Source organism: Carcharodon carcharias, chromosome 10 (assembly GCF_017639515.1).
Source record: "Carcharodon carcharias isolate sCarCar2 chromosome 10, sCarCar2.pri, whole genome shotgun sequence".
NCBI classification, from domain to species: domain Eukaryota; kingdom Metazoa; phylum Chordata; class Chondrichthyes; order Lamniformes; family Lamnidae; genus Carcharodon; species Carcharodon carcharias.
Window position 1 is genome coordinate 134,087,879 of NC_054476.1, and position 26,641 is coordinate 134,114,519.

At 42.6% G+C, this 26,641-nt stretch overlaps 1 protein-coding gene across 1 annotated transcript in view; it reads left to right on the top strand.

The window, feature by feature from the left end:
- The window catches only part of LOC121282879 (transmembrane protein 132E-like), a gene marked incomplete at its 5' end in the record, with an annotated part of 273,661 nt that extends 259,010 nt beyond the window's left edge, over window positions 1-14,651 (top strand). Inside the window, one exon of the mRNA XM_041196691.1 lies at window positions 11,861-14,651. Coding sequence (XP_041052625.1) covers window positions 11,861-13,066 — 1,206 coding nt within the window. The remainder of the gene's footprint in view (window positions 1-11,860) is intronic.
- Window positions 14,652-26,641: the final 11,990 nt, after the last annotated feature.

The following is a 26,641-nucleotide window of genomic DNA, read 5'->3' on the forward strand; positions in this document are numbered from 1 at the left end:
AGAGCTTCTCCTCATTTTAATTTAGCACTGCGCCATCGCTGCAGGTGGAAGATGGTGTGCAGAACTCTCACTGTACTGCCAGACTAGCTTGGACCCTCTCTGTGTGAATTTTGAAACCCCCCCCCTCTATCTTCCCAGGAGAGCTCATGTTCTGGTTTCCCATCTTCACAGACCTCAACATCCACCCCTAGTATTCCTTGATCTCATCGTGCTTCTGGTGCATGTCCGTCTATTAGCCCCTGAACATTTTGAAGTGGATGTGCCTATGGGCCCATGTGGATTTCACCCATTCCCATCTTGAGACCACTTATACTGTTCAACTTCCCCCCCACACCCCACCAAAGCACCATCTACCCAGTCATGTGTCTGAGTGTAACTTTCCCCACTTGTAACTTCCAGTAGAGCCCTAACCCTGCAGTCCCTTCTCCCATGTGAGGCCATGCCCCCTTTCTCCACTACAGGCCTAGCTCTGCAGTGCATGAAAAGCCACCCCTGCCTTACCGCTGGTCTGGTAGGTAGAGACTTGCCTGTGACAACCCCCTGAAAAGCGAAGTGCTGCTGCCTCAAGCCTGGCGCTGAACCCCACAAGGTAGACGAACTAACCTAGAGTGAGGAGCGAAGTGCAGGTCACCAGATGCTTATATCCCATTGTGAAACATGTTCTAATTGCTTGCCTGGATGATCCAGTGTAGGGGGACGACCCTGGCGAGGAGACCTTCTGATGACATGCAAAAATATTGAAATGACATTCCTGACTTTCCATGGCTGCAGCCCGCTATTGACGGCTGGAGCAGACAATCGTGACCTGGTTTTACAACACTGTAAAACTGATTTTTGGCCCTCGCAATATTTTCCTCTCCCATGGCCTTGATGCCCACCATGAACGGGAACAGAAAATCCCAGCTATTGGCAAAAGCTTAAGAAATTCAAAAAACATTCGTCTATCCTCTTTCTTATCAGTTGTATAAGCTATTTATTTAAAATGGGTTACTGTTTTTGTTAAGAGGAGCATCATAAAACATTCACCTTCCTTTTATCACCAACTATGGTGATAACGATTTACGGTTTAATGACACAGTTTACTTGTAGATTCTGGCCGTATACAGTTCTGCAGTTTGGTTCTTCTACAGTCGGTTTTCAATGGCAACATTTTCTTTGCTCTGGAGTCAATAGCCTGTAATTCAAATCACTACAAGTAGACTTAGGTAGCATAGGTCCATTAAGCATTAAAGCTTTGATTGACATGCCCTCAAATGTACAACTTACAAGGAATTCGATAGAATACAGAAACAAACCATTCGACCCAACAGGTCTATGTTGATATTCATGCTCCACATGTGCCTCCTCCCACTCTATCAATATCAATCAAATATTCATCTCACCCAATCAATAAATTTTTCTATTCCTTTTCCTCTTAAAGTCTTATCAAGCTTTCTCTTAAATGCTGTATTATTTGTCTTAAATACACCTTGTGGTACTGAGTTCCACATTCTAAACACTCTTTGGGTAAAAAAGAAAAGTTTCTCCTAAATTCTTTACTATACTTATTTCTAACTACTTTTTATTTGTAGCCTCTAGTTTTAGACTGTGGCAAATTGGAAATTTTTTTTAGGCCATTCATGTGGTGTGGACATCGCTGGCTAGGCCAGCATTTATCACCCATCCCTACTTGTCCTTGAGAAGCTGGTGGTGAGCTGCCTTCTTGAACCACTTCAGGCAATTTCAAGTAGGTACACCCACAGTGCTGTTAGGGAGGGAGTTCCAGGATTTTGACGCAACGACAGTGAAGGAACAGCGATATATTTCCAAGTCACGATGGTGAGTGGCTTGAAAGGGAACTTCCAGGTGGTGGTGTTCCCATGCATTTGCTGCCCTTGTCCTTCTGGGTGGTAGCGGTCATGGGTTTGGAAGGTGTTGTCTAAGGAACATTGGGGAGTTCCTGCAGTGCATCTTGTAGATGGTACACACTGCTGCCACTGTTCTTCGGTGGTGGAGGGAGTGAATGTTTGTGGATGTGGTGCCAATCAAGTGGGCTACTTTGTCCTGGATAGTGTCAAGCTTCTTGAGTGTTGTTGCAACTGCATTCATCCAGGCAAGTGGAGAACATTCCATCACACTCCTGACTTTTGCCTTGTAGATGGTGGACAGCCTTTGGGGAATCAAGAGGTGAGTTAGTTGCCACAGGATTCCTAGCTTCTGACCTGCTCTTATAGCCACAGTATTTATATAGCTAGTCCAGTTCAGTTTCTGGTCAATGGTAACCCCCCCAGGATGTTGATAGTGGGGGATTCAGCAATGGTAATGCCATTGAATGTCAAAGGTGATGGGTTAGATTCTCTATTGTTGGAGATGGTCATTGCCTGGCACTAGTGTGGTGCGAACGTTACTTGCCACTTGTCAGCCCAAGCCTGGATATTGTCCAGGTCTTTCTGCATTTGGACTGTTCAGTGTCTGAGGAATCGCGAATAGTGCTGAACATCATGCAATCATCAGTGAACAGCCTCATTTCTGACCTTATGATGGAAGGAAGGTCATTAATGAAGCAGCTGAAGATGGTTGGGCCAAGGACACTATCCTGAGGACCTCCTGCACAGATGTCCTGGAACTGAGATGATTGACCTCCAACAACTACAACCATCTTCCTTTGTGTTTGGTATAACTCCAAACAGCAAAGAGTTTTCCCCTGATTCCCATTGACTCCAGTTTTGCTAGGGCTCCTTGATGCCACACTCGGTCAAACGCTGCCTTGATGTCAAGGGCAGGTACTCTCACCTCAGCTCAGTTTAACTCTTTTGTCCATGTTTGAACCAAGGCTGTAATGAGGTCATGAGCTAAGTGATCCTGGCAGAAACCAAACTGAGCATCAGTGACCAGGTTATTTCTAAGCAAGTGCCCCTTGATAGCACTGTTGAGGACCCCTTCAATCACTTTACTGATGCTCGAGTGTAAACTGGAGCGGTAATTGGTTGGGTTAGCTTTCTCCCGCTTTTTGTAAATGGGACATACCTGGTCAACTTTTCACATTGCTGGGTAGATTCCAGGTTGTAGCTGTACTGGAACAACTTGTGTAGGGATGTCCATGTCCTGGAGCATGTGCCACATGTTCTGCCGGAATATTGTCGGGGCCCATAGCTATCCTAGGGATGCAGTATCCACTGCCTTCAGCTGCTTTTTGATATCACGTGGAGTGAATCGAATTGGCTGAAGACTGGCATCTGTGATGCAGAGGACCTCTGGAGGAGGCCGAGATGGATTATTCACTCGCACTTCTGGCACAAGATTGTTGCAAATATATCAGCCTTATCTTTTGCACTGATGTGGTAGGCTCCCCCATCATTGAGGATGGACATATTTGTGGAGCTTTCTCCTCCAGTGAGTTGTTTAATTGTCCACCGCCATTCACCACTGGATGTGAGAAGACTGCAGAGCTAAGATCTGATCTGCTGGTTGTGGGATCGCTTAGCTCTGTCTATTGCATGTGTCATGACAGCAGACCATAGCCCGAATTACTAAAAGACATATTGAACATTTAATTAAGACATGTTTTTTTTAAAAAAGGACCTACAAGGAAAATTCCTATGTCAATTACACCTGACAAACTACCCCTGAGAACGGAATGTCGCTCTTAAAAAGATCTACTTCAGACAGTGACATTTCAAAGGAAAAGATGCAATGCAAAACAGAATTATAATCTCCTGTGTTTGTGGAGATAATGAAAGCTGATTACCATCTTAGCAGAAAGCATCTCCTATGAGTTATATCCCAAACTGTGGGCATGATGTGAGTTGAAAAGAAGGCAGATTTGGGTGAAAGATATGTTTGTTCTTTCCCTTCCAGGAATGCATAAGAAAAGGGGTTAAAAAGCCAACTGCATCCCTAGTTGTGTGTGCTAGTTTTGGTGTTCCAGGCCTGATGTGCAAGGGTGTGCTTGAGGGTCATAGCTGAAAAACATCAACTAGGCATCCCTGCACGTGCAGGTAAAAATATCTGATTGCTGGAGGCAAGTCACAAGTCAGCAAAGCCACAGTCGAAAAGGAAACAGGACAACTCTTTTCAGCCAACCTGCAAAACCAAGAATCTCTAAACCAACTGCTCAACTGCCCAAAGTCAGCTCTACCAGAATCATCCAACTCAACGGCCGCAATTTTATCATCATCTACTCCTCACGGATCAGCCAAAGACTGATTCGTATATCTTTTTTGCTTTTAATTCTTGACTCATGTCTCATTTCTAATCTGTGTGTATGTTGCATTTTTATTATCTTTTCTCTCTCAGATTTTAGTAACTAATGAACTCGTTCTTTCTTTAACTTAAGAAAGCCTGGTTAAATTGGTTCCTTTTAAAACATAAATACATTTGAACTAGGAAAAGGTACCCACGAGGGAAGGGAACCTTTTTAAATTAACCTTGTTGCGACCAACTAAGGGGTTTGAAAAAAGAGAGGGAGCCAGTTCATCTCTCCTCAGCATAAAAAATTAGGGTGTTTCATCCAGGGTCATACCAAATTGGGAACATCCTTTTAGTAACTTTAAGGCTCAACATTAAAAGTTCTCCAATTCCTGCTAGGTGCAGGGAGTTAAGATTCTACTCATATTTCACATGCAGTCACAACATATGCTATTTTGACTGACCATGACCATTTCTTTTACCACTTCCAGCAAACGTGACAATGTACATTGCACGACAACTACTCACAAAATGAACCTTTAACTCAGCCAAGGATTTTCAGCTTTTTATCACAGATTTTGTTTGAGAGCAATAGAAGCATCATGGGAGTTGTAATTTTCACCCTGCTCCTTAGAACTGCAATACACAGGGCAGAATTTTGCCCTTGGTGGGCGGGCGACCCCACCGGCTGTGCGCTTCCTGTGCAGGGGTGAGGGATTCCCTATCTGTCAAAGTGCGCTCTTTCGTGCATGCGCGCGAAAGAGCACACTGCTCCCTGAGACCAAGTGTTGCCTCAGGGAGATTACTGACAGGTAAAAATAACTCCAAAAATAGAAAAATATTAAAATTATTAACATGTCCCCCTAATATGACAATGTCACACGAGATGGGACATGTTAATAAGAAACACATAAACTTTATGAAACTTTTTAAAAACGGACATGAAACTTCATCCCACCATTGCATGAGGTTTCATGTATAATCAGAAGCCCGCTGGAGCTCCTGGCCTGCCTGCCAGCCTTAAGGTTGGATGGGCAGGGTCTTTAACAATCTTAATGAGCCTGTCAATGGCCTTAATTGGCCATTGATAGGTCAGCGGGCGGACAGCTGATTTCGCTGTCCGCCCGCCTTCCTGAAAATTTAAAGGGACTGGGATGACGTCAGCAGTTCCTCCCAACGTCATCCCATGTCATTTTCCCATCAGCAACCGGGCCCTGCCCCCAAATCGCCTACGGGAAAATCCTGGCCATAGTATGCAATGTGTAAATTTTCTAGGCAAACTGTTGGTAATATGCCTAAAATAATGAACAAAACAACCTTTCCATTAATTATTTTTGCTACTGGACTTATCCCATGCCTCCAGAGGTTCTCTATTCCATGCTCAAGCATACGAAAAAGGACAATGAGAAGACATCAAGCCTTTTCTGCCCCATATGGTGCATCTTACACATGCCATCAAACCCTTCATCCCACAGTGACAAATTCTGGGAAAGGCAAAAAACAAATCAATTTATGGAAAAAAAAAGAAATCCCCCTGTTGACAAACAAGTTTCAACAAATTCCAATGGCTTGTACAACTATCCCCATCAAGTGGATGTGAGCATATAGCTTATGATGGCTTCCATTTATTGAGATGCCTTATTAACACTTGCAGTGAATCCAGAATCACTATACATACTGACAACTTGGTCCAGAGACCGCTGAGTCTTATAAAATCAAATTCCTGATTCTCCGCTTATATAACTTGCACTGATGCCATCTCATTTTCAGAATTCAATAGAATGTAGAGGCTGTAAATATTCTGGTTCAGTCTGAGATAGTAGCCAGGGAGAGGGATAGAACTTGTGGCTAGGGATCATTGTTCGTGGTGTAGGCCAAAGGCAATAATTTCAATCTTCCCAATAATTAATTAGGGATTTTGGCTCACCCAGGACTAGGTATCAAACAAACAGTCTGAGGCAATAGAGAGATCAAGAGAGGTGGCAATGAATTAAAACTGGGTGACATAAGGGTATGTTTGGAACCTGATGCTGTATTTTGGAACAGGCTGATGCTGCCGAAGAGGAGCACATAAATGAGAAAAAGGAAAGGACCAAGGAGAGATCCTTGGAGGACTCCAGAGGTACCAATGTCGGAGCAGAAAGAGAAACTATTGCAGGAGATTCTCTTGCTATGACAAGATACATAAGAGTTGAACAAAACAACAGCAAACCACACAGCTGGACAATGGAGTAGAGCAGCTGGACAGTGGTGTGGCAACCATGCCAAAAGCTGAGGCCAATCAAGGAGGAGGAATAATGCACCATCACAGTCATTTAGGATATTGCTCCTTATTAGCAAACGCATCAGTGTTGATAAAAGCACCTGATTGTTGGTTTACAGAAAATTGTAACCTTCCTCCAAATTGCAACCTCAATTCTAACCTTTTAACACATTGCACATGTGTGTCGTGAGGTTGAAAAGGATACGCATCCAAAAATGCCAGTTGATGCACAAATCAGGATTTTCAGAAAAGCTCTGCAGTAAAGGAATCTGTCCAGCTTAGCATGTCTTTTTCACTGACATTGTGCCAATTCTACTGTACTGCAAGTATGAAAAAGGCTTGCATTGATAAAGGGTACAGCTCTTATCAAGACAACCATTTGTTAACTCAATTCAGTCTTCTTGTTGCATATGAACCTTACTTTTATTGCGTATCCTATAAACTGATATTCTGTAAAGTTATTCATACTGTTGAATATTATAATTGGAAATGCAAATAAAATAGAAACCAAAAGCTTCTGTTCACGATATTCACTAAATGAATTTTAAATAGTTTTAGAATTGTTATGGCATAGCCGATGGAAATGCTGAGTTGTTCAAATCCCAGAGGGAAACTTGAGACAACTGCCACAGCTATTTTTGCAATTTGTATGTTTCAAGGTGCAGGCTTTGAATTCAGTAGTAATAAGACCACCAAGCTTTATAGGTTTTACAGAACTAGATTAAACATTTATTAATAAGAGAAATGATTTTAAGCGCATACATATGTCTACAAATTACTACTATAATAACTTCTAAATCCCCTAATTAATCTGACTCCCAGTTATACCTCTGTTAAGGCAACAGTAAGATGCAGCGATTTTAAAAGATCCAGGCAAAGAAACATAATACTTTGAACAATCCAATTCAAAGTGAGTTTTCTTAACTTCAGTTTGTTGTGGACAGGAGCTTGAGACGTAGATGCTGACGGCTTTTCACACTTGTTAAATCTTAAAAAGCCTACCCTTACACACAACCTTTGCTCCTTTATACATATTTCCACCTTTGAATGCAAATTCCCATTGTTTCACTATGTCTTTGGACTTTACCTCCCTGATCATAAAATAATTATCATAGTACTAATTTTACCAGTAACCTTTGGGAAAAATAAACACAGTTTCTGAACTTCACCTGGCTAGGTGACACATTTCACCCCTCCTTTGAAAACAATTTAGTCTGGCTATTTAAAAATACAAATGTCCTTTTACACTTCACATTCTAAATTTCCCCCATGTTTACCTACTTAACATTTCAAATTTAGCTTATCTTTTTTTACAACAAAGCCTCCAGACCAGCTGCCTTTAATCCAATTAAGTCACACAAACACACACACACACACACAGGCACATATTGACACAGATACCACTATTTCCCAATAAATTCCAATAACATTATGGACTGAATTTTTCCTGCGTTGGGCAGGCTCAGCAGGAGCCGGCGGAGGCGGTCACAGAGCACTGCGATTTCAGCTGGGCGGGCCAGTTAAAGCCTTCATGGAGCTGCCTCAGGAAGATTGAAGCGCCTTTTAAGGAAATTATTAGAAACATTTCAAATGTAATGAAACATGTCCCCTTATGTGACTGTGTCACATGAGATGAGACATGTTTTTACTTTTCAAAAATAGTTTTTATTCAATTTGTAAAAACTTTAGGAAACCCCATCCCACTCATGGATGAGGTTTCCTAAAAAATGGAAAGGGTGCTTGGCCTTTTCACCTGCCCACCAACCGTTAGGTTGGACAGGCAACGTAAATTTGAAATTAATTAGTTCCTTAATGGCCTTAATAGGCCTTTTAATTATCGGTGGGTGCACAGCTGACTCCAGTGTGCGCCCGCCGAATGAAACATTGCGAGACAGCACGATGACGCATACCCGACATCATTTTACGTTCCGATGTGTCGGGCCTGCCCCCACATGCCGACCGTAAAATCCTGGCCTATTATATCTTCCCGACAGAATTTAATAGATAATCAAGGGGGGGCTCATTTAAGAGCACAGAGCTAAATAGCCAACTAATTGTACTCTTATTTGCTTCCTTTGGTAAGCATGGGAGCCAGTTTTAACTTCTTAAATCCAAGCATTTTACAATATGAAAAGCCACTTATTGAAATCCGGTGATTAGGCGACCCAGTCTGATCCTATTATCATTTTCATTTTCAAAACAGCCTTGTTTTTCATGTATTAATTATGTATTTGGTATCATTTCGCCTTCCCACAAATTCAGTCAGTGCCATTATCAAATGAACAAATGATTCCAAATGCATTCCTTATGCATGAACAGTTAAAACAATAATTTTGTTCCAACAAAAGGACAAATCATGTTGTCCCACAAAATTACTGCAGGTCCCTGTCACACCGAACTTTCCCTCTCAGGTCTATGTATCCCACAGAGGACTTAAATCTTGGATGAGTTGGAGGGTGTCCCAATCACAATGCCCATGTGGCATTGGTGCCTAATGCTACTCCTCTATCTCAGTTCATGTGATTGACAGGCAAGACTGCCTGCTGTGGTAAAATAGCCTAACTATTTAAATTCAGTTGGGAAGATGGGCAGCAAGGTGCTGGAGAACAGGAGGAACTGTATTCCAATGAAAATTTGTGTTCTCAGAAAAGAAGGCAAGGAAACACAAATCACAGGAGTCTTCTTTTTCACCCACTCATAGGTTGTGGACATCGTTTACAATAGAGACCTGCTGTCAGAATCTCTTCTGTTGTGTGTCTTTTTTAAAAATTCATTCATGGAATATGAGCGTCAATGGCAAAATTGGTATTGCCCATCCTTAATTGCCCTTGAGACAATGGTGGTGAGGGGCATTCTTGTATTGTTGCAGCCCATGTAATGAAGATATTCCCACAGTGCTATTAGGTAAGGAGTTTGAGGACTTTGACCCAGCGACGATGAAGGGACGGTGATATATTTACAAGTCAGGATGGCATGTGATTTGGAGGGAAACATGTAGTTGGTGGTGTTCCCACTGACTGCTGTTCTGCCCTTCTAGGTGATGGATGTACTGCTGAAGAAACCATGGCAAGTTACTGCCATGCACCTTGTATATGGTCAGTACTTCAGACACTGTGAACCAGTGGTGGAGGCAGTAAATGTTTAAAGTGTAGATGGGATGTAGATCAAATGGACTGTTTTGTCCTTAATGGCGTAGATCTTATGTGTTGTTGTAACTACACTCAGACACACCTAGTGGAGAGCATTTCATCATATAGAAAGGCTTTGGGGAGTCAGAAGATGAGTCACTCACCACAATATACCCAGTCTCTGTCCTGGTATTGCAGCCATAGTATTTATATGGCTGGTCCATTCTGGTCAATGGTAACCCCTCAGGATGTTGATGGTAGAAGATTCAGTAATGGTAATGACATCGTATGTCAAGGGAAGATGTTTAGATTCTTTTGTGATGGAGATGGTCATTGCCTGTTGCTTGTGTGGTGTAAATGTTACTTGCCACTTATCAGTCCAGGACTGAAAGTTGATTTGCTGCATGCAGTGCAGACTGCTTCCATAACTGAGAGGTTGTGAATGGTACTGAATACTGCAAACTTCAGTGAACATACCCATTTCTTACCTTATAATTAAGAGAAGATCACTGATGAAGCAGCTGAAGATTGTTGGACCGAGAACACTGCCCTGAGGAATTCCTGCAGTGATGTCCCAGGACTGAGATGATTGGTCTCCACAACCATCAACATCTTCCTTTGTGCTAGTTATTTGTCCAGCCAGTGCAGTTTTCCCCTTATTCTAAGTGACTTCAATTTCATTAGTGCTCCTTGATACCACACTTTCAAGGAGATAAACTGATACTTGTCCTCACTAGTGGGCATAAAAGATCCCACTGCACTATTTCAAAAAAGAGCAGGGAAGCTATCCATGGTGCCCTAGTTAATTTTTAATCCCTCAGTCAGTATCACTGAAACAGATTATCTGGTTATTATCACATTGCTGTTTGTAGGAGCTTGCTGTGCTCAAATTGGCTACCACATTTCTACATTACAACAGTGACTACACTTCAAAAAGCACTTAATTGACTGTATAGCCCTTTGAGATGTCCTCTGGTCATGAAAGCTGCGATAGAAATGCAAGTCTTTCTTTATTTCATCTATGGAATTCAGCTCTTTTGTCCAGGTTTAAACCAAGGCCATAATGTTACTGAGTAATTCTGGTGGAATCGAGAGAGAGCATCAGCAATTCGGCTATTGGTGAATAAGTGCTGCTTGATAGTATTGCTGAGGACATCTTTCATCATTTTGCTGATGATTAAGAGTAGGTGATAATTGACCAGATTGGATTAATCCTCCTCTTTGAGGACAGGACATACCCAGGCAACTTTCCAGTTTGTTCAGTAGATGCCAGTGTTGTAGCTGTACCAGAACAGCTTGTCTAGAGGCATGGCTAGTTCTGGAACACAAGTCTTCAGCACTACAGCTGAGATGTTGTCAGAGCTCTAATCCTTTTCTGTTTCCAGTGTGCTCAGTCTTTTTGTGATATCACATGGAGTGAATTGAATTAGCTGAAGACTGGCTTCTGTCATGCCCGAAGGAGGAGACTGAGGTGGATCATCCACTCGGATTTCACCCTTGACTTTTTCATTCACGTACTGGGCTCTTCATCATTGAGGATAGGGATGTTCATGGAGCTTCCTTCCCTTTTAGTTGTTTAATTGTATATCTTACTGATCTGATCTGTTGGTTGTGGGAACACTGAGCTCTGTCTATAGCATACAGTTGCTAATGTTTAACTTGTATGTAGTCTTGTGTTGTAGCTTCACCAGGTTGACTTCTCATTTTTAGATAAGCCTGGTGCTGTTCCTAGCATGCCCTCCTACCCTCCTTATTGAACCAGTGTTGGTTCCCTAACTTGATGGTAATGGTAGCATGAGGAATGTATTGGGTTATAAGGTTACAGATTATGGTGCAATATGGTGCTGCTTCTGATGATGGCCCATAGTGGTTCATGGATGCACAGTTTTGAGCTACTAGATCTGTTTGGAATCAATCCCATGTAGCACAGGGGTGGTGCCACGCAACATGTTGGAGGCTATCCCCAATGTGAAGACGGGACTTCGTCTACACAAGGACTGTGAGGTGATCACGCCTACCAATACTGTCGTGGACAGATGCATCTGCAACAGGAAGATTGGTGAGGATGAGGTCAAGTAGGTTTTTCCCTCGTGCTGGTTCTCTCACCACCTGCTGCTGGTCCAGTCTTGCAGCTATGTCTTTTCAGCCTCAGCCGACTTGGTTAGTAGTAGTACTACCAAGCTACTAATGGCGATGGACATTGAAGTCCCCCGCCCACAGTACGTACTGCAACCCTCAATGCTTCTTCCAGTGGTGTTCTCTCGGATTATTATTAATTATAACTTTTTTCTTCTTTTAATAGGAAGGTATCCTGAGCACATGGATTTTCTACAGTGACAATACAGCAGTACCACTGACTCTCTATGATGTTAAAGACTACAACCTGACAGTTACCACACTGAATGATAAAGTAGTCTCTTCCACCCAGGATTCTGTCTGGTCTCTGATAATAGCGGAAGGTGAAGGGTCAGGTGAATTTATCAAAGTGGAACTGGGGATCTGTGAACCGTGTAAAAAGACCAACCGCAAGAGCTTGTTATTTGTAACACTGGTCAATGTGAAGGTTCACTTTGGTTCTGATGATGACTCAGAAGAAGACCTAGAAAACATTGGTGAGGATTATGCACCTGATGGAGTTAGATTTGAAGGCAACCCATTTGGACATAAACCGAAAGAGAAGGATCAATTTGACTTCAAGCCAGATACTTCAACTGGTGACCATGAGGAAAGTGTTATACGAAAGGTTAGCACAACAGTAAAGTCAGCTGTGGAAGAAAGGACTGACTCAAGGGTGGAACCAGGCAGGGGCACTGATGGCATGCAGGATAGTGAAGTGCATTTTGATAACACAAGGGTGTCCAGCATGCCTCTTGATATTGATATTACAGATCTGCCAAAGGATCTTGCAGATCCTGATGATGAATATGCCCCCACACCAAGGGGTCTGACTGATTTGGAAATTGGAATGTATGCACTATTAGGGGTCTTCTGCCTCGCCATTTTGGTTTTCCTAATAAACTGCATTGTCTTTGTTCTCAAGTACAGGCACAAACGTATTCCCCCAGAGGGCCAAGCAAGCATGGACCATTCACATCACTGGGTGTTTCTAGGCAATGGCCAACCCCTTCGTACCCAGACTGACCTTTCACCCCAGCCTGAAAGTCCTGGCAACCCCTTAGAAAACATCCAGACCTGCTGCCACAGTGATCATCAGAGTAGTGGCAGCTCACAGACAAGTGTGCAAAGTCAAGTTCATAGCAGAGCAGATGGTTCATCCGGGGGCTCAGTAAGGGAGCACAGCGAGGATCCATTGCATTCACCCACCTCCAAACGCAAAAGAGTCAAGTTTACCACTTTCACCACACTGCCATCAGAGGAGCTTGGCCTGGCCTACAATTGCATCCCTATAGCCGATGAGGAAGACATTGAGTGGGTCTGCCAGGATATGGGGCTCAGAGACCCAGAGGAACTACACAGCTATATTCAGAGAATAAAGGAGATTGCCTAGACTGCTGCTGCTTTTTCTTTGGTGCATTTATATTTACCAGAAGTTTGTCACATGTACAGTTTTTGTTTGACCCACAGTAGGAGGCTGCAATGCGTGGAGATCCACTGAACAGAAAAGCACTATAACGTAATGCTTGTGGTCAATTGGCCACTGATAAGGCTGCATTAAACATATGTATTTGCAGTGAGAAGCTGATCAAACACTTTGAAAAGGTTATACTCTACTGGAAATTATATTAACAAATTTCAGTTTACGGGAAGCAAAATCTCTTATTGATATAAAAATGACTAATATAGCACAGAAACATACTGCTCACAGTTAGTGAAAGAAAGTATGCTGGGACTGCTTTGTGTAGGTGACAGTAAAATGAGACAGCATCAGCATCACATGTGAAAATGCTTATTTTCAACTTAGACTCCAATAGTCTGCAAACTGCAGCAAATCACATGCAACGCAGTCATGGATTGATTTAAGAGATGCAAAACAAAACTTGCAGCTAATAGATTTGAAAGAACAGATGTGATAAACCTGTAACAAGTAGATTGACCTCTGAATCAAGCTGATTGCTTCAAACAAAACTGGTAGTGAAACTAAATGGCAAATATTGAACTTCAAATTTCATTCACAATTTGAGTCCATGGTCAGCTCTGTACCTTGATGACGTCTGTTCCATTCAAGTTTAGATTCCATTTTATTTGCAGTTATGGAAACTGTTGAAGCAAGTGAAAGGCACAGATTGCAATAACTGCTGGTTGGAGGAAAGCTAATACATTAGTGATTAATCAAAGCGATGAAAAGGATAGGTTTCTCTGTTTGTGGAAAACAAATAGTGTTATAAAGCTCTCCGTGAACTGTGACAGCACGAATCTATGAACAGTATATTTCATCATTGGCCTCATTACATATTCATTTTAATTTAATATGCATACTTACAGTGCAATTTATTGGAAATGCAGGAGCAGAAATATTCATATGTACAAGCTTTCTTAATCCACCACAGTAGGAATCAATTGTAATACAAAATTTTTAATTTGCAGCAACTGGGAACCTGTAATTTTATCTGAAAAACATTAATAACAAGGACAGTCTAAAAATTAAGAGTTCCGGAAGGAATCTTCATATCTGGTTTGGTAAACAAAGAACTGCATCAAATCAGCATGAGGCACAGACAGAAAATAAGCCCCAAATACCATTGTAAATAACAATTGAAGGAGAATTTGGCTCAAATTGATCATTAAACCTTGAGGTGTGTATGTTGCTTGTGGTGCTGAACAGCTCTTAAAGTAACGAACCTGGAGACACCAGTGTGAGCTGTAGGCCAATAGAATGTGTTGACTAATCCACTAGGTCTCATGAAAAATGGGAATGTATTGAAAGAGGATTATCAAGATTTGATAGATTAATGACAGAGTAAAACATCTTTGCTGTGCATATATTAATTGCTAAATCCCCTGAAATGTGGTGTGAGCAACTATTTAGCAGGAGTCTAAACAACTAAAAATGCCCTATAGTGGGGATGAATTAGGTTTATTTCATGCTTATGATTTATTTATATTTCTATACCATTAAACAAAACTTCCACACATACCAACTATTAATGGAGTTCTTAGTTAACATAATATCTGACTCAGTCTTGCTGCTGTTCCTATGGCCAGGATTTTCCGGCCTTGTTGCGAGCGGGACCCGCCGTGGGCAAGGCGGCGCCCCAGCCAGAAGTCCATTGACTTGCGGCGGGTGGGTGCGGAAAATCCCGCCCAATGTCTTTGAATGTACCATATTCAATTTGAAAACCAGTGCTCCTGATGGCTGAAATAGTATTGAACCTTCAGTCAGCATTGCATAGTCTCTGGATGTTTTATTTATTGCTTCACAAACTGCACAAAAAAAAATCCACCAGTTAGAGATTTTTGCCTCTATGCTTGGTTGGCTCTGAAACTTCCTGTTCATTAAAATGAACAAGACAAAAAAGGTTAGCAAGCTCACAAGCAGAAAATCCAGGCCTCTGCCATTTAAAAATCCACTCGTAAATACCAACTGAACACTAGCATCTAGCGTAATCTAATAGTGCAAACGAACTGAAAGAGGGTATACCTCAACTTTCACACCGTCCATTCAATTTTAGAACATGGTACATACAGTCTTCTAACTTAAAATGTACAGCTAATGCATGCCTTCTCAGTTTTCATTATATTATGTCCAATATTGGAGTAGAAGTATTGCCTGGATTTTGCTTTGGTAATTGCTCTGCTGGAGCTGACAGCAACCTCAGGAATTCGCACATGCTCAGAATAACATGAAAATTCAGAAGTTGAATCAGTGAGTCTACCTACGCTCCTCCATAGGATGCGCTGTATAGGTTCACACAGATTGAGGTAATGATTTGCTGAAAACTTCCACTCTGCCACTGCCTCACTGCAAAAGCCTTTGAAAAAGGTACAGCTTGTTGAATGAGGCATAACTGGGTTTTTAACGGCATACTAACTTCATAATTACTGCTAAACACACTCACTAGCATGAAAAGCTAGTTTTGTATTCATAGAATGTCAAATTCCTCCATAATAATGAAAAACATCTCCATTTTAACTTCCTGGTTTGCTGTATGTGAATATTTCAACATAATTGGTTCCTTACTTGCTGATATTACTGATGCTGCATGCCAAGACCTTGCTTTGACTTGGCGCCAGATTTAAATTGCTATTGACAAAGTGAAAACCCTGCCACAGAAATTGCTACATCATTGTGGCCAGCTTTCTTTCAGGTAAGCAGCGAGTGCCTTAGCTTTGCCACTAATCACAAAATCTCAGCCTTTATTAATCTTTGGACAGTCATCCTGAAGTTGTATCAAAAAAGCATTACAGTACAAGGGTTTTGTAAAATTGAAAACAATGTTTCCCTGACAATTTCTGAGAAATTATGCAGATTATGAAAAATGGCATACAACAATCTAGAATGCTGCAGATGTGTTCTCTAGACATGGGGCAGAATTTTTCGCTTGGCAGGCGGGGGTGTGCCCGACACGCTCGAGCATGAAATAACGCATGTTGATGTCAGCCGAGCATGCCGATGTCAACGCGCACTCTCGCGATATTTTGCTAGGTGGGCGCATGAGGGAGATGGAGTCGCGCCTGGCATTAATTAAGAGGCCGATAAGGCCTTTGACACACCAATTGTCTCCGAGTTTACGTAACCCATTCGAATTTTCAGCTGTCACATGGGCAAATCGGGCAGGCCACAATTTGCAAAAGTTCATCGAAGGACAGGATAAGAAGGATCAGCAGGATTGTCAATATGAGTAGTGAGGAGTTTTAGAGATGGTGTGCTGCTGGTTGATTTTGTGAATTGGACAACTTCGTCTCACTTCAGAGCTGCATTCTGATCATTTCTAGGCTTCATTTAAGGACTTATTGTTGTCTTCCAGGCCCCCAAAGGATTCAGACCGTGTGGGCCCTTCCAGGTATCAATCTTCCAAAACCCTGGAAATGGGAATTGTGGCCCCTGCTGGAGGCAACTCCTCTGGGGAGGAAGAGAGGGGCAGAAGGGAGAGGAGGCCAAGTATCCCAATGCGGCTTCCAGGGGAAGGACCTGTGGGAGGAGAGGCGCAGGCACAAGGGGGCAGGACCAGTTGGCAGTCCAAGGCGGAATGGGCCGCAGAAGACAGCACTATCCCACTGTCAGGGTTTACAGGTGGCAATGCAGCTACCTCAATATCTCCAAGGTGCAATGCCAAAGAAGGCTCCGTCTCTCAAGGGAGGCAGTTACCTCCATTTGTCAGAGGATCAGGCCTGAGATCAGTTCTGACAATGTGGGTGGACACTCCATGTCAGTGGCTCTGAAGGTCACAGTGGCCCTCAACTTCTATATCTCCCGCTCTTTCCAAGGCTCAGTGGGGGATCTTTGTGAAGTCTCCCAATCAGCTGTCCATAGTTGCATCAAACTGGTGGCAGAAGCTCTGTTCAGGCATGCATTGACTGTCATTCATTACCGTACGGATGAGGCCAGCCAGGCCGAGGGAGCCAGAGGCTTTTCAGCAATTGCTGGGTTCCCCTGCTTCCAGGGGTATCGACTGCACACATGTGGCCATCAAGGTGCCAGCGGGTGAGCTGGGTGCCTTTGTCAGCAGGAAGGGATTCCACTCCATGGACGTGTAAATAGTGCATGATCACACAATGCAGATTCAGCAAGTCTGTGCAAGGTACCCTGGCAGCTCCCTTGACGCTTACATCCTGAGACACTCCCAGGTGCCAAGGCTCTTCAGTGCTGCAGCCCGACTGGATGGATGGCTGCTGGGTGACAAGGGCTATCCCCAGAAAAGGTGGCTTATGACACCTCTCCGCCACCCAAGAACAGAGGCTGAGAAGCGGTACAACAGGAGCCATACCTCCACAAGGGCGGTGGTAGAGAGAACCATAGGTCTTCTCAAGATGTACTTCCAATGTCTGAACAGTTAAGGGGCGCAGTGCAATAACCTCCAGAGCGCATGTCACTGATAGTGCTTGTATGCTGCGCTCTGCACAACCTGGCACTGGCAAGGGGGGACCCAGCGGAGGAAAAGGATGTTGACGCAGCTGCGCTGATGAGTCCAGTAGTGAGTCCAAGGACGAGCACAGTGAAGAGAATGCTGGGGGCATGGACACTGACCTGGGTAGCCTCCAGGGAGGCAAGGACACCCAGGATGCTTTGATCCAATACTCCTTCAGCTAGCCTACCAAATAAGAACCACCACCACATGCCAGGGCTGCAGGCTCCATACTCGATCCCAGAGAGGACCATTTCCTTGGCCAGCAACAAACACTCTGTGCCTGTGCAATAAAGTTTCAGGAGACAGACATCCATCATAACATAATGGCTTACCCTGCACCTACAGAACAAATGAAGCATACAGTGGCCAATTGCACAAAATAACATCTCATTTACTTGTGAATGTGAAACATTGCTGAAATTAACATTAACCAGTGTTTTCCATCACACCATTAAAAAAGTTAAAGCAAAACGGGGGACAAAATATCACCCACGATAAGGCCATCTTGTGCTTAAGGTGCTTTACATTTGCGTTTGCGGGTGCTACATCTAGTTGCTCCCCTGGCACCAGCATTGGAGATATCCTGCTGACTCTACTGTCTTGTTGGCCTTGATAACCTTGGCGGTTGTCCTCTGGTCCATGGAGCCTGTGAAGGTCTTGCCTTGGAGGGAGCAGCCAGTGCAATGGCTGACATCTCCCCAGTTGCCGCAGCTTCATCAGATGCCACAGTCACTGGCAGTGGGGCAGAGGAGCTGATGATGTCATCTGGAGCATCCTGAGATGAGCGCGCAGAGATGACAAGCAGCTTGTGCGCCAACGTGAGGTCACTTTGGACCTCCCTGCTCACCATTGATGGACGGGCACCTAGCTGGGATACTGGGTGCCCAAACCATCTCCCATACAGATCAGCTGAGGTCATTTTCGGTGTGTGGGTTTGCAGGTCCAAGTGCATCCCCAGGGACCCCTGATTGTGCCCCTGGAGTAGCCTCTCCATGGAGAAGACATTGCGCTCGGCCATGAGGTCATGCTCCGCAGGGACTCCTCCCAAACGAAAAGCAAGGCACGCATTCCCTCATGTATCTCTGCCAGATCCTCCTGCACACCCCACTGGGCTTCCAGCATCTTCTGCTTAATGGATGACTCCAGAGACCCATCATCAACCATCGACTGAGCATTGTCCTGATCTCCAGAGTCCTCCGACTGCCAGCACCCAGGGCACTCTCTGCTCCACCTGCATCTCAAGTGACTGTGAAGTGCCCTCACCAATGTGCACCAAGATACTAGACAGTGATCTTATGCCCTCCGAGGTGATGGTATCTACGCTGGTGCCTGCTTGACAGAGAGGGTGTGACGCAGGAGCATGCTCAGTATGGTGGTTCTCTGGGGTCAGGGGTGGGACTTCAGGGTCCTCATTCCCAGGGCCTGCTGGTGAGCCTAAAAGGGAGAAGAAGGACATGCCATTAATTTAAGTCATGACACTGTCACTGTGCATGCCAGGCGCCCTGGGGAGACAACAGATATCTGCATCAAGGTGCCCTTGTCTTTCCATTATCAATGGATACTCCAGTTTCGAGGCTCACAAAAATATAGAGACTACACTAAAATGGTTGCAATAACCGACATTCTCACCTCAGTGCACTGCACTCTTACCTTCGTCTGGCACCCTAACCTCACCGCGGCCAGTTGACCAAGGTGCATGCTGCCTCGCAAGCTCCAATGCCTCCTGCTCATAGCGCATCAGGATTAGGTGGTGTGGGGGTCCCCTGCTAGTCCGCGACTTCTCAGATGTTGCTATGGGATGTCTTCTTCTCAAAAGATAGAGGAGCACTGATTAGTCCACCCTGTACTTGCATTGCTATTGCAGCCTTGCCAACCCCAGCTGAGGAACACCTGGCAGGGCTCAGCAGATTTGTGGCCCTTGAGCCTCAAGCCACTCAGTCCAAGCAGCCAGGGCTCACCCCCTTGGACAGCTCTGGCATCATTGACAGTTGCCACTCACACTCTAACAACCCTCAGGTCCACAGAGGGATGGCCAGCCCTTAGCTTTTCTGCACATTGACCTATGCCAACACAGTACTCACCCGTCCCGATCGCAGCAGACCATTGAAATGATTCCGGCATTGCACCCATGTGCACCTCACCACATTGTGGCTGCTCACCCTGGATGCCACCTCCTCCAGTGCCTTTTTGGTGAGGTGCAGAGGCCCCCTCCTCCTGTCTCTGGGGGCAAGGGTTTCCCTCCTGGCTGCCACCTCCTCCAGGAGGGCTGTGAGGCACTCATTGGAGAAACGTGAGGCTGACTGCCCTCCCGCCTGCTGTGTTCAGTCGCACTTGGATCCATCGAGACTTCAGCGTCCTTCTGTGGCAGCCTTCCAGGGGCTGCCTGGGCTGATTTTGAATCGGCCGCTGGGTCGCCATTGGACCCGGTCAAACATCATGCCCCCATCCCCGCCCACCCCTTCTCGGAGCTTCCCCAGCCACCTTTCACGGTGAGCGAGCATTAATTGGCCTACCAGTGTGAAATCACAGTGTGGTGCTGACCAACCCTGCCAAGCCCACCCTCCAAGGGCAAAATTCTGCCCATGGTCCTCTGACACTGGACTCCTGTGCTCACCAACCTCCACATACACCCAGCATTTCTCACTTGGTGGCAGAGCTTTCTGCTGCCTTGGCCTCACTCTGACTCATTCCTAAAACTTTGCCACCTTGCTACTTTCCTCCTTGCCTTTAAAAACTTCCAGAAACCCTTCATTTTTGACTGCACCTTTGACTGACTTTCCTAAATCATCTGCCTCTCTGCTCTTTGAAGCATTTGGGAGGTTTTGCTACATTAAATGCAATTTTTGAGTTATTATTGTTGTCCTCGAGATTGTAAGACTTCAAGGTTTGTCTAAGAGCACACAATATGTAGTTCAGTTTAATCATTGTTGAGAATATGGAGAGAGTAGCAAAATCATTAGTGTGTCTATAAAGGCTTGGTTTCTGATTTTTCTGCAATTAGTGAACAAAGGAAATTTTCACCCATGATGAGTGAGGTAACAGGACTGGAGTTTACAATTGTAAGGAAAATAATAATATTAAAATAGAAATCTACTTCCAGAAATTACTATTGTTGATATTAATGAACAAACATTTCATGCTTTCACATTTAAGTGTTTCACATGGATTGATCCTGATAAAAATAACATTAAATAGCCATCCTTTAATGTCATCAAATATAAAGTTTAGGTTCATATAATAATCTTAGCTTATTTTGTTGTACATTTATGAGAAAGATGTTACTGGACCCAGGCATAACAAGAGAACCAGCAAGGCTGAACCTCAAAGAGATCAGCTTACTGGGAGAGAATATTTTATTTCTTGGTCAGCCAGTGTTTGATTAATGCAGAGATCCATTCAAACCAAACTATGGAGAAGGACTGTCTCTAGTTGCCTGATGCAACATCATACTCCCTGCTGGCTAGCAAAGGCAACATTTACTGTTGTTTCACTTACCTTTGGAGCACCTGCAGAGGGGATAATCAGCCAGTGCTCCTCCTAATTATTGTCCATTTGCCTTTCTGAAAAATGCATATTTGGCTTTGGTGAAAAATCAGTCTTAGCTGATATTTTTATTGAGCTCATACGTTCTTAGAGGAGTATTAATTTTCCCCTTTATATCCAAGAAGACAGGACAGGTGTTCCCCTTCCAATCTTCACTTGCCACTTGACAAAATGCCAGCAAGTGTTTGAAAATAACCCAATGGAGACTCCCAATCCAATATTCCATCTTCCTCTGTGGATAGAGACCATCCTCTGCTAAATGTAGCCAGCACAACATGGTTGAGCGTAGAGTTAAGCCACACTTTCTATTGACTAGTAGCACTGGTCAACGATGAAGAATATTAAGGTAATCCATACATATCCCTCACTATATTTGTTTTTTAGTAAACAGTATAACTAGAATACTCAGTACTGCATACTTAGTATGCAATGTTTTTCCAAATCATCTGGATGTATACATTCCATTCAAGTCCTTCAAAACCTCATCGCTCTTAAATTAGATGCTTCTTTGGTATTCCATGGTTACCCAAGAATATTTGATTACCATTATATACCGTACAAGCCTCCTCATTTATCTTACAGGATCCTGGATAATTTCTGAAAATATTTCACACCTTCTTGATGCAAGTCAATCTGTTACATGTGTTGCCTCATTAGCCTACAGTAGCCTGTATGGAGCACAATCATTGGGATATCTGCTTGCAGCATTAGGAATCCAGAACCATCACAGGTGATTCTTTCAGAATACTTGCAAGGTTTAGACTGAATTGAGAACTCTTACATCAGATTTCAAAACATAAACCAATAATGAGATTGTATCATGTTATCAAATCAGTGGATGAGTTGGAGTAAAATTATATCAACTCTTTGTATCAGACGTTAGGTATGCATGAAACGTAAGTTTTAGTCTTATCATCCTTAGTGCAATCAGCATTCTTGATCTCTGTCTTGGTTTTGCTCCTTTCATATAAGGATGCATATATCTGCTGAAATAACTCAGTTTGGAGAGTGTTAGACTGAAAACCTTAAAGTCCCTGGGTTCAATTGTGGGTTTCAGCAGAGAAACTGGTTTATGTTCATTTCCATGTTTCCTGATATTCGCTGCTTTTCTGGGGCAAACACCATAGGCCAAGTGGCCTCTTTTTGTGTTGCTAACTTTCTATGATTCTAACAGTCTTCGCTAATCTGTCATCATTCATTCTGTTTAGTTGTCCATACCAACAATATTGTCTTTAAATGATTTAGTGCCTAACCATTTTGTTCAGTCCACATTTCTTTCATATTGTGCAACTTTTAATTCTCTAGAATCTAGGAATGCTTAAAATGCAGATCACAAAAACATTTCTGCCACTAATAATTTGGGTTATTTTCTAGGTACCATGCTTCATTACCATACAGCTAGATTTGAATCAAGATGTTATTTTTCACACAAAAAGTGGTTGAAATGTAGGCAGTGGATGTTGGGGTAATTGAAATTTTCAAGACTGTGTTTGACACATTTTTATTAGGTATGGGTATCAAAGGATATGGAAAAAATGTTGGTAAAATGCAGCAAAGATACAGATCAGCAATGATCTTATTGAATGTAAGAAATGACTCAAGGGGTGAATGGCCTATTCCTGTTACCATAGTAGCACCAAGTCAAATAAGCTATTATTTTCTCTGTCTTTATGCGTAAGCTAAATTGTTTGTTTTCTTCATAAATTCTATTTATTGGCTCTTGAAGGCTGTTGTGTTTAGAAATAGCATTACCACAATTGGTGAAATTCAGGTTATTTACAGACAATATTTCATGAGGATACAAAAGTATTAGCGCCAAAGAGACTCCCCATGAAGAATCCCCCAAAAGTTTGAGGGATATGATCAGGTTTGCTATCTATATTATGAAAATAATTGTAAGAGTGCTGGAATGGACAGCATAGAGGTGTAAACACTGAATGTATCTGGTGACATTGGAGTCTAACTTCTTTGACAGAACATAGGAAACCAAAACTTCCTGAAAGAATGGTAGGGAAGTGGAAGCTATATTTGTTTTTCTTTCAAAAAAGGGGCTTAAAGAATGCTTAACTGTCTTGAGTATAACTCATAAAGTATCTTGCGAGTTTTGGCCAATCAGATTACAAAGTTGTTGTGTGAGGAACAGACTAGGTTTAGAAGAAAAGAAGCCAGGCTAGACCATCAATTTACTCTTAGCTGAAAAATGTTTTGAAACTTAGCAGAAATGTGGAAGATAGAATTCAGTTGTGTTGCTTTAATAAGACATGCTATAAAGCCTCATGGGCTATTTATAAAGGTATCATGTCAGCAAGAAGATGAACTAACTTTTAAGCCACAGCCGACAATATCGTCACTGGATGTGCCAAACCTATACTGTAAGGTATATTTGCTGATTCTGATCCTGTGGAGGCTATTCACTTAGTGGTTGACAGATACACCAAACCCTGTAGATATGATTGATGGCATCTTCGTGGATATAGACATCTAGGCTATACTGGCTGTCGACCACCGTGAGATACCTTTTTTCACCACATAGTAGGACCATCTGTGATGGTACTTCTAAATCAGGCATTCTCATATCTCAGTGGTGACATAGAATCACAGAATTGTTACAGCACAGAAGAAGGCCATTCAGCCCATCATGATTGCACTGGCTCTCCGAATGAGCAATTGACTTAGTGCCAATCCCCAACTTCTCCCCGGAAGCCTGCACATTCTTCCTTTTGATAAGTCTTTGAATCCTTTGATTGAAACTGCCTTCACCACACTGTCAGGCAGTGCTTTCCAGACCTTAACTGCATGAAAAAGTTTTTTCTCATGTTGCTTTTGCTTCTTTTGCCAATTACTTTACATCTGTGTTTTTCTGTTCTCGATCCTTTCAAAAGTAGGAACAATTTCTCCCTATCTACTCCCTTCCAGACTCCTGTATTAAATTTCCTCAAATCTTCTCTTCTGGTAAAATAGTCTCAACTTCTCCAATCTATCTTCATAGCTGAAGTTCCTCAACCCTGGAACTATTGTCATGAATGTTTCCTACACTCTCTCCAATGCCTTCACATCTTTTCTAAAGTGCAATGCCCAGAACTGGACGTAGTATGCTTTTATCCCAGCTTCCTTTGGGAATGTCAAAGCAAGGCATCTTCATCTCTGATTTCAAATGCAGGTGTAAGGATACCGGTGAGTCCACAGGGTCCATAGCACCACTCATGGAGCCTGAATAATCTAGTAGCCTTCTTGGCTCTTCCTGTTCTTTAAATCATCTCAAATAAAAGGATTCCCTTGGCAACCCCATTGGTTCCAGCAATGGTGTAAGTGGTAAAAACAAAGTAGAAAAATTGACATAAAGGCTCATACGGCCTAAGTGCTAAGAGAAAAATAAATAACCAAAAGGCAGCGATTCCTCAAATAAAATGTTGCTTTATACTTCCGTGTTCTTTAAATTAGCTGCTGAATGGTCCATCAGTGCTAAATAATTATGGATATACTTTGTGTTCCGTCTTGTGTTCGGGGTCTAGATGGGGTTCTTTAGAGTTTGACTGTTTCCCTAGGAAAGCTGCTTAATAATGTAGTTCGTAAAACTATTATTATTTACTTACAGCTGTATGTCTATCTCAGCAACTCTACATGAGGTTGGACTTTTCCTTCCCTCCAGACCTGTTACCTAGTCATATGACATTGCATCATTGTTACATCAGAATCGGATGCATCTGATATTAACCCCTTTACAGTTTGCATCAGATGTTCCACAGCTTCATATTAAGAAATTGTTCACCATCCCTACCCCATTTTCACATTGTAGTGAATCCCCTGCCACTTTTGGACATGAGTTGCCGACACCAGCCCCCACTTGAAATTTTAATGATGGACACAATTGACAGAAATTATTCAGGGTAGTTCTTCACTGTAGGGTATATTAAAACTAAATTAGCCCCACAGAGTTTACGTTAATAATCCTCTTAATAATGTTATGTACAATTATCAAGATCTTTCTTTCCAGTGCAAAATAAGTGATAAATTGAGATGTCATACCATAAATATCCTAGTATTAATCCTGAATCTATGCATTATGTTATTACTCAGTTGTCAACCATTGTCAAAATTACAGTAGTCACATCACAGTAATTAATCAAGCAGTGTGCATTCTCAGAAATTAAAGAAGATTTAGGACGTTGCTAGTTGGGGTATATTTCTGTCTATAAAATAAAGACTCAAACTGAATGAAGTTAAATGAACTGAATGAATTTAAAGCAATATTTTATAATAAGACTAGATTCCCTTTTTCCAAAAAGTTCAAGTCATTACAGTGAAGTTCTGCCGTTTGCGGAGGTTACGTTCCCTCGAAACTTTGCTAACAGCAAAATTATAAATGATGAACATGCTTTACAACCGGAGTCAATTAGATCGGTTCCAGCTATGTAAAGGCGGCATTGGTTTGTGCAGTTACTGAACAGCAAATTGTGGTATGCAACAGGTGGAGAGCGAGGGCGAGCCTCTGAGCTCAATATGACGACAAAAGAATCCGACTATAGATTCATCTCTTTTAACACCCAAGACATGTATTGAAAATGTTAAAAAGAGACAATCCTCATTTAAGAAAAACATAAATCACCTCAAAACTGGCAAATGTAAAACTTAAAAACAGATAATTGAAAAATATTTTAATTTAAAAAATGATGACATAACATTTTCTTTGACTCTGGTTATTGTGCATAACCCCTCCTCTCACTCCCAAGTTTTACTGAATCAGATGTTGACACATCTACATAAATAGATAAATAAATCAATGAACGTTTCAAAATTGAAGAGAGCCATTATTGCAGCTCTGGACCAAGAGTTTTGGACCTTTCCAGGTTAATCTCTCCCTTCGGGCTGCAACCATTCAAGGCATCGCTTCGCACCCCTGTCAGAAAGGTGCATTAAAAAATGAGAATTAAATGTCTTCGGCCAGGACTAATGGAAGGAATCTACTTCCAGAGACTTCAACATTATCTCCCCGTTAAAACGTACCAAGATTTCTGCTCCATCATGATTGCCATTTCCTCAGCACCAACCACCGACTGTGGCAACATCGGTCCAGAATAGAATTAACAAAATGGAATAAATTTCATTTAGAATGAGTGTCTTTAATGAGAGAGGGGAAAGCAAATGCGGATAAGTGAACAATTACTCATACAATGGGTGATCTGATTCTCAAAGGCTTTAGCATGGGTAAGCAAATACACAAACAAGGAAGTCTCGAAAGGCGGGGCTTTACTGTATTTGCATCAGCCATGTTATCACATTCAGTGATGTTCATCATTTTCCAGCTCATATTCACTCTCTGGTACCCATTGCTGGTTAAGCAATGAGTCCATTGACTGCCAGGGTACATAGTTGCCAGGATGAAGCAATATAGTTAGTCTTTTCAGGTCCTTTCTTTGATATATTCATATTAATCGATATATAACCTATATAGCTCCATTAGATTCCAGTCTGTATTTCAGTCCTAGATATCATTCTATATAGAGTTAATTTGC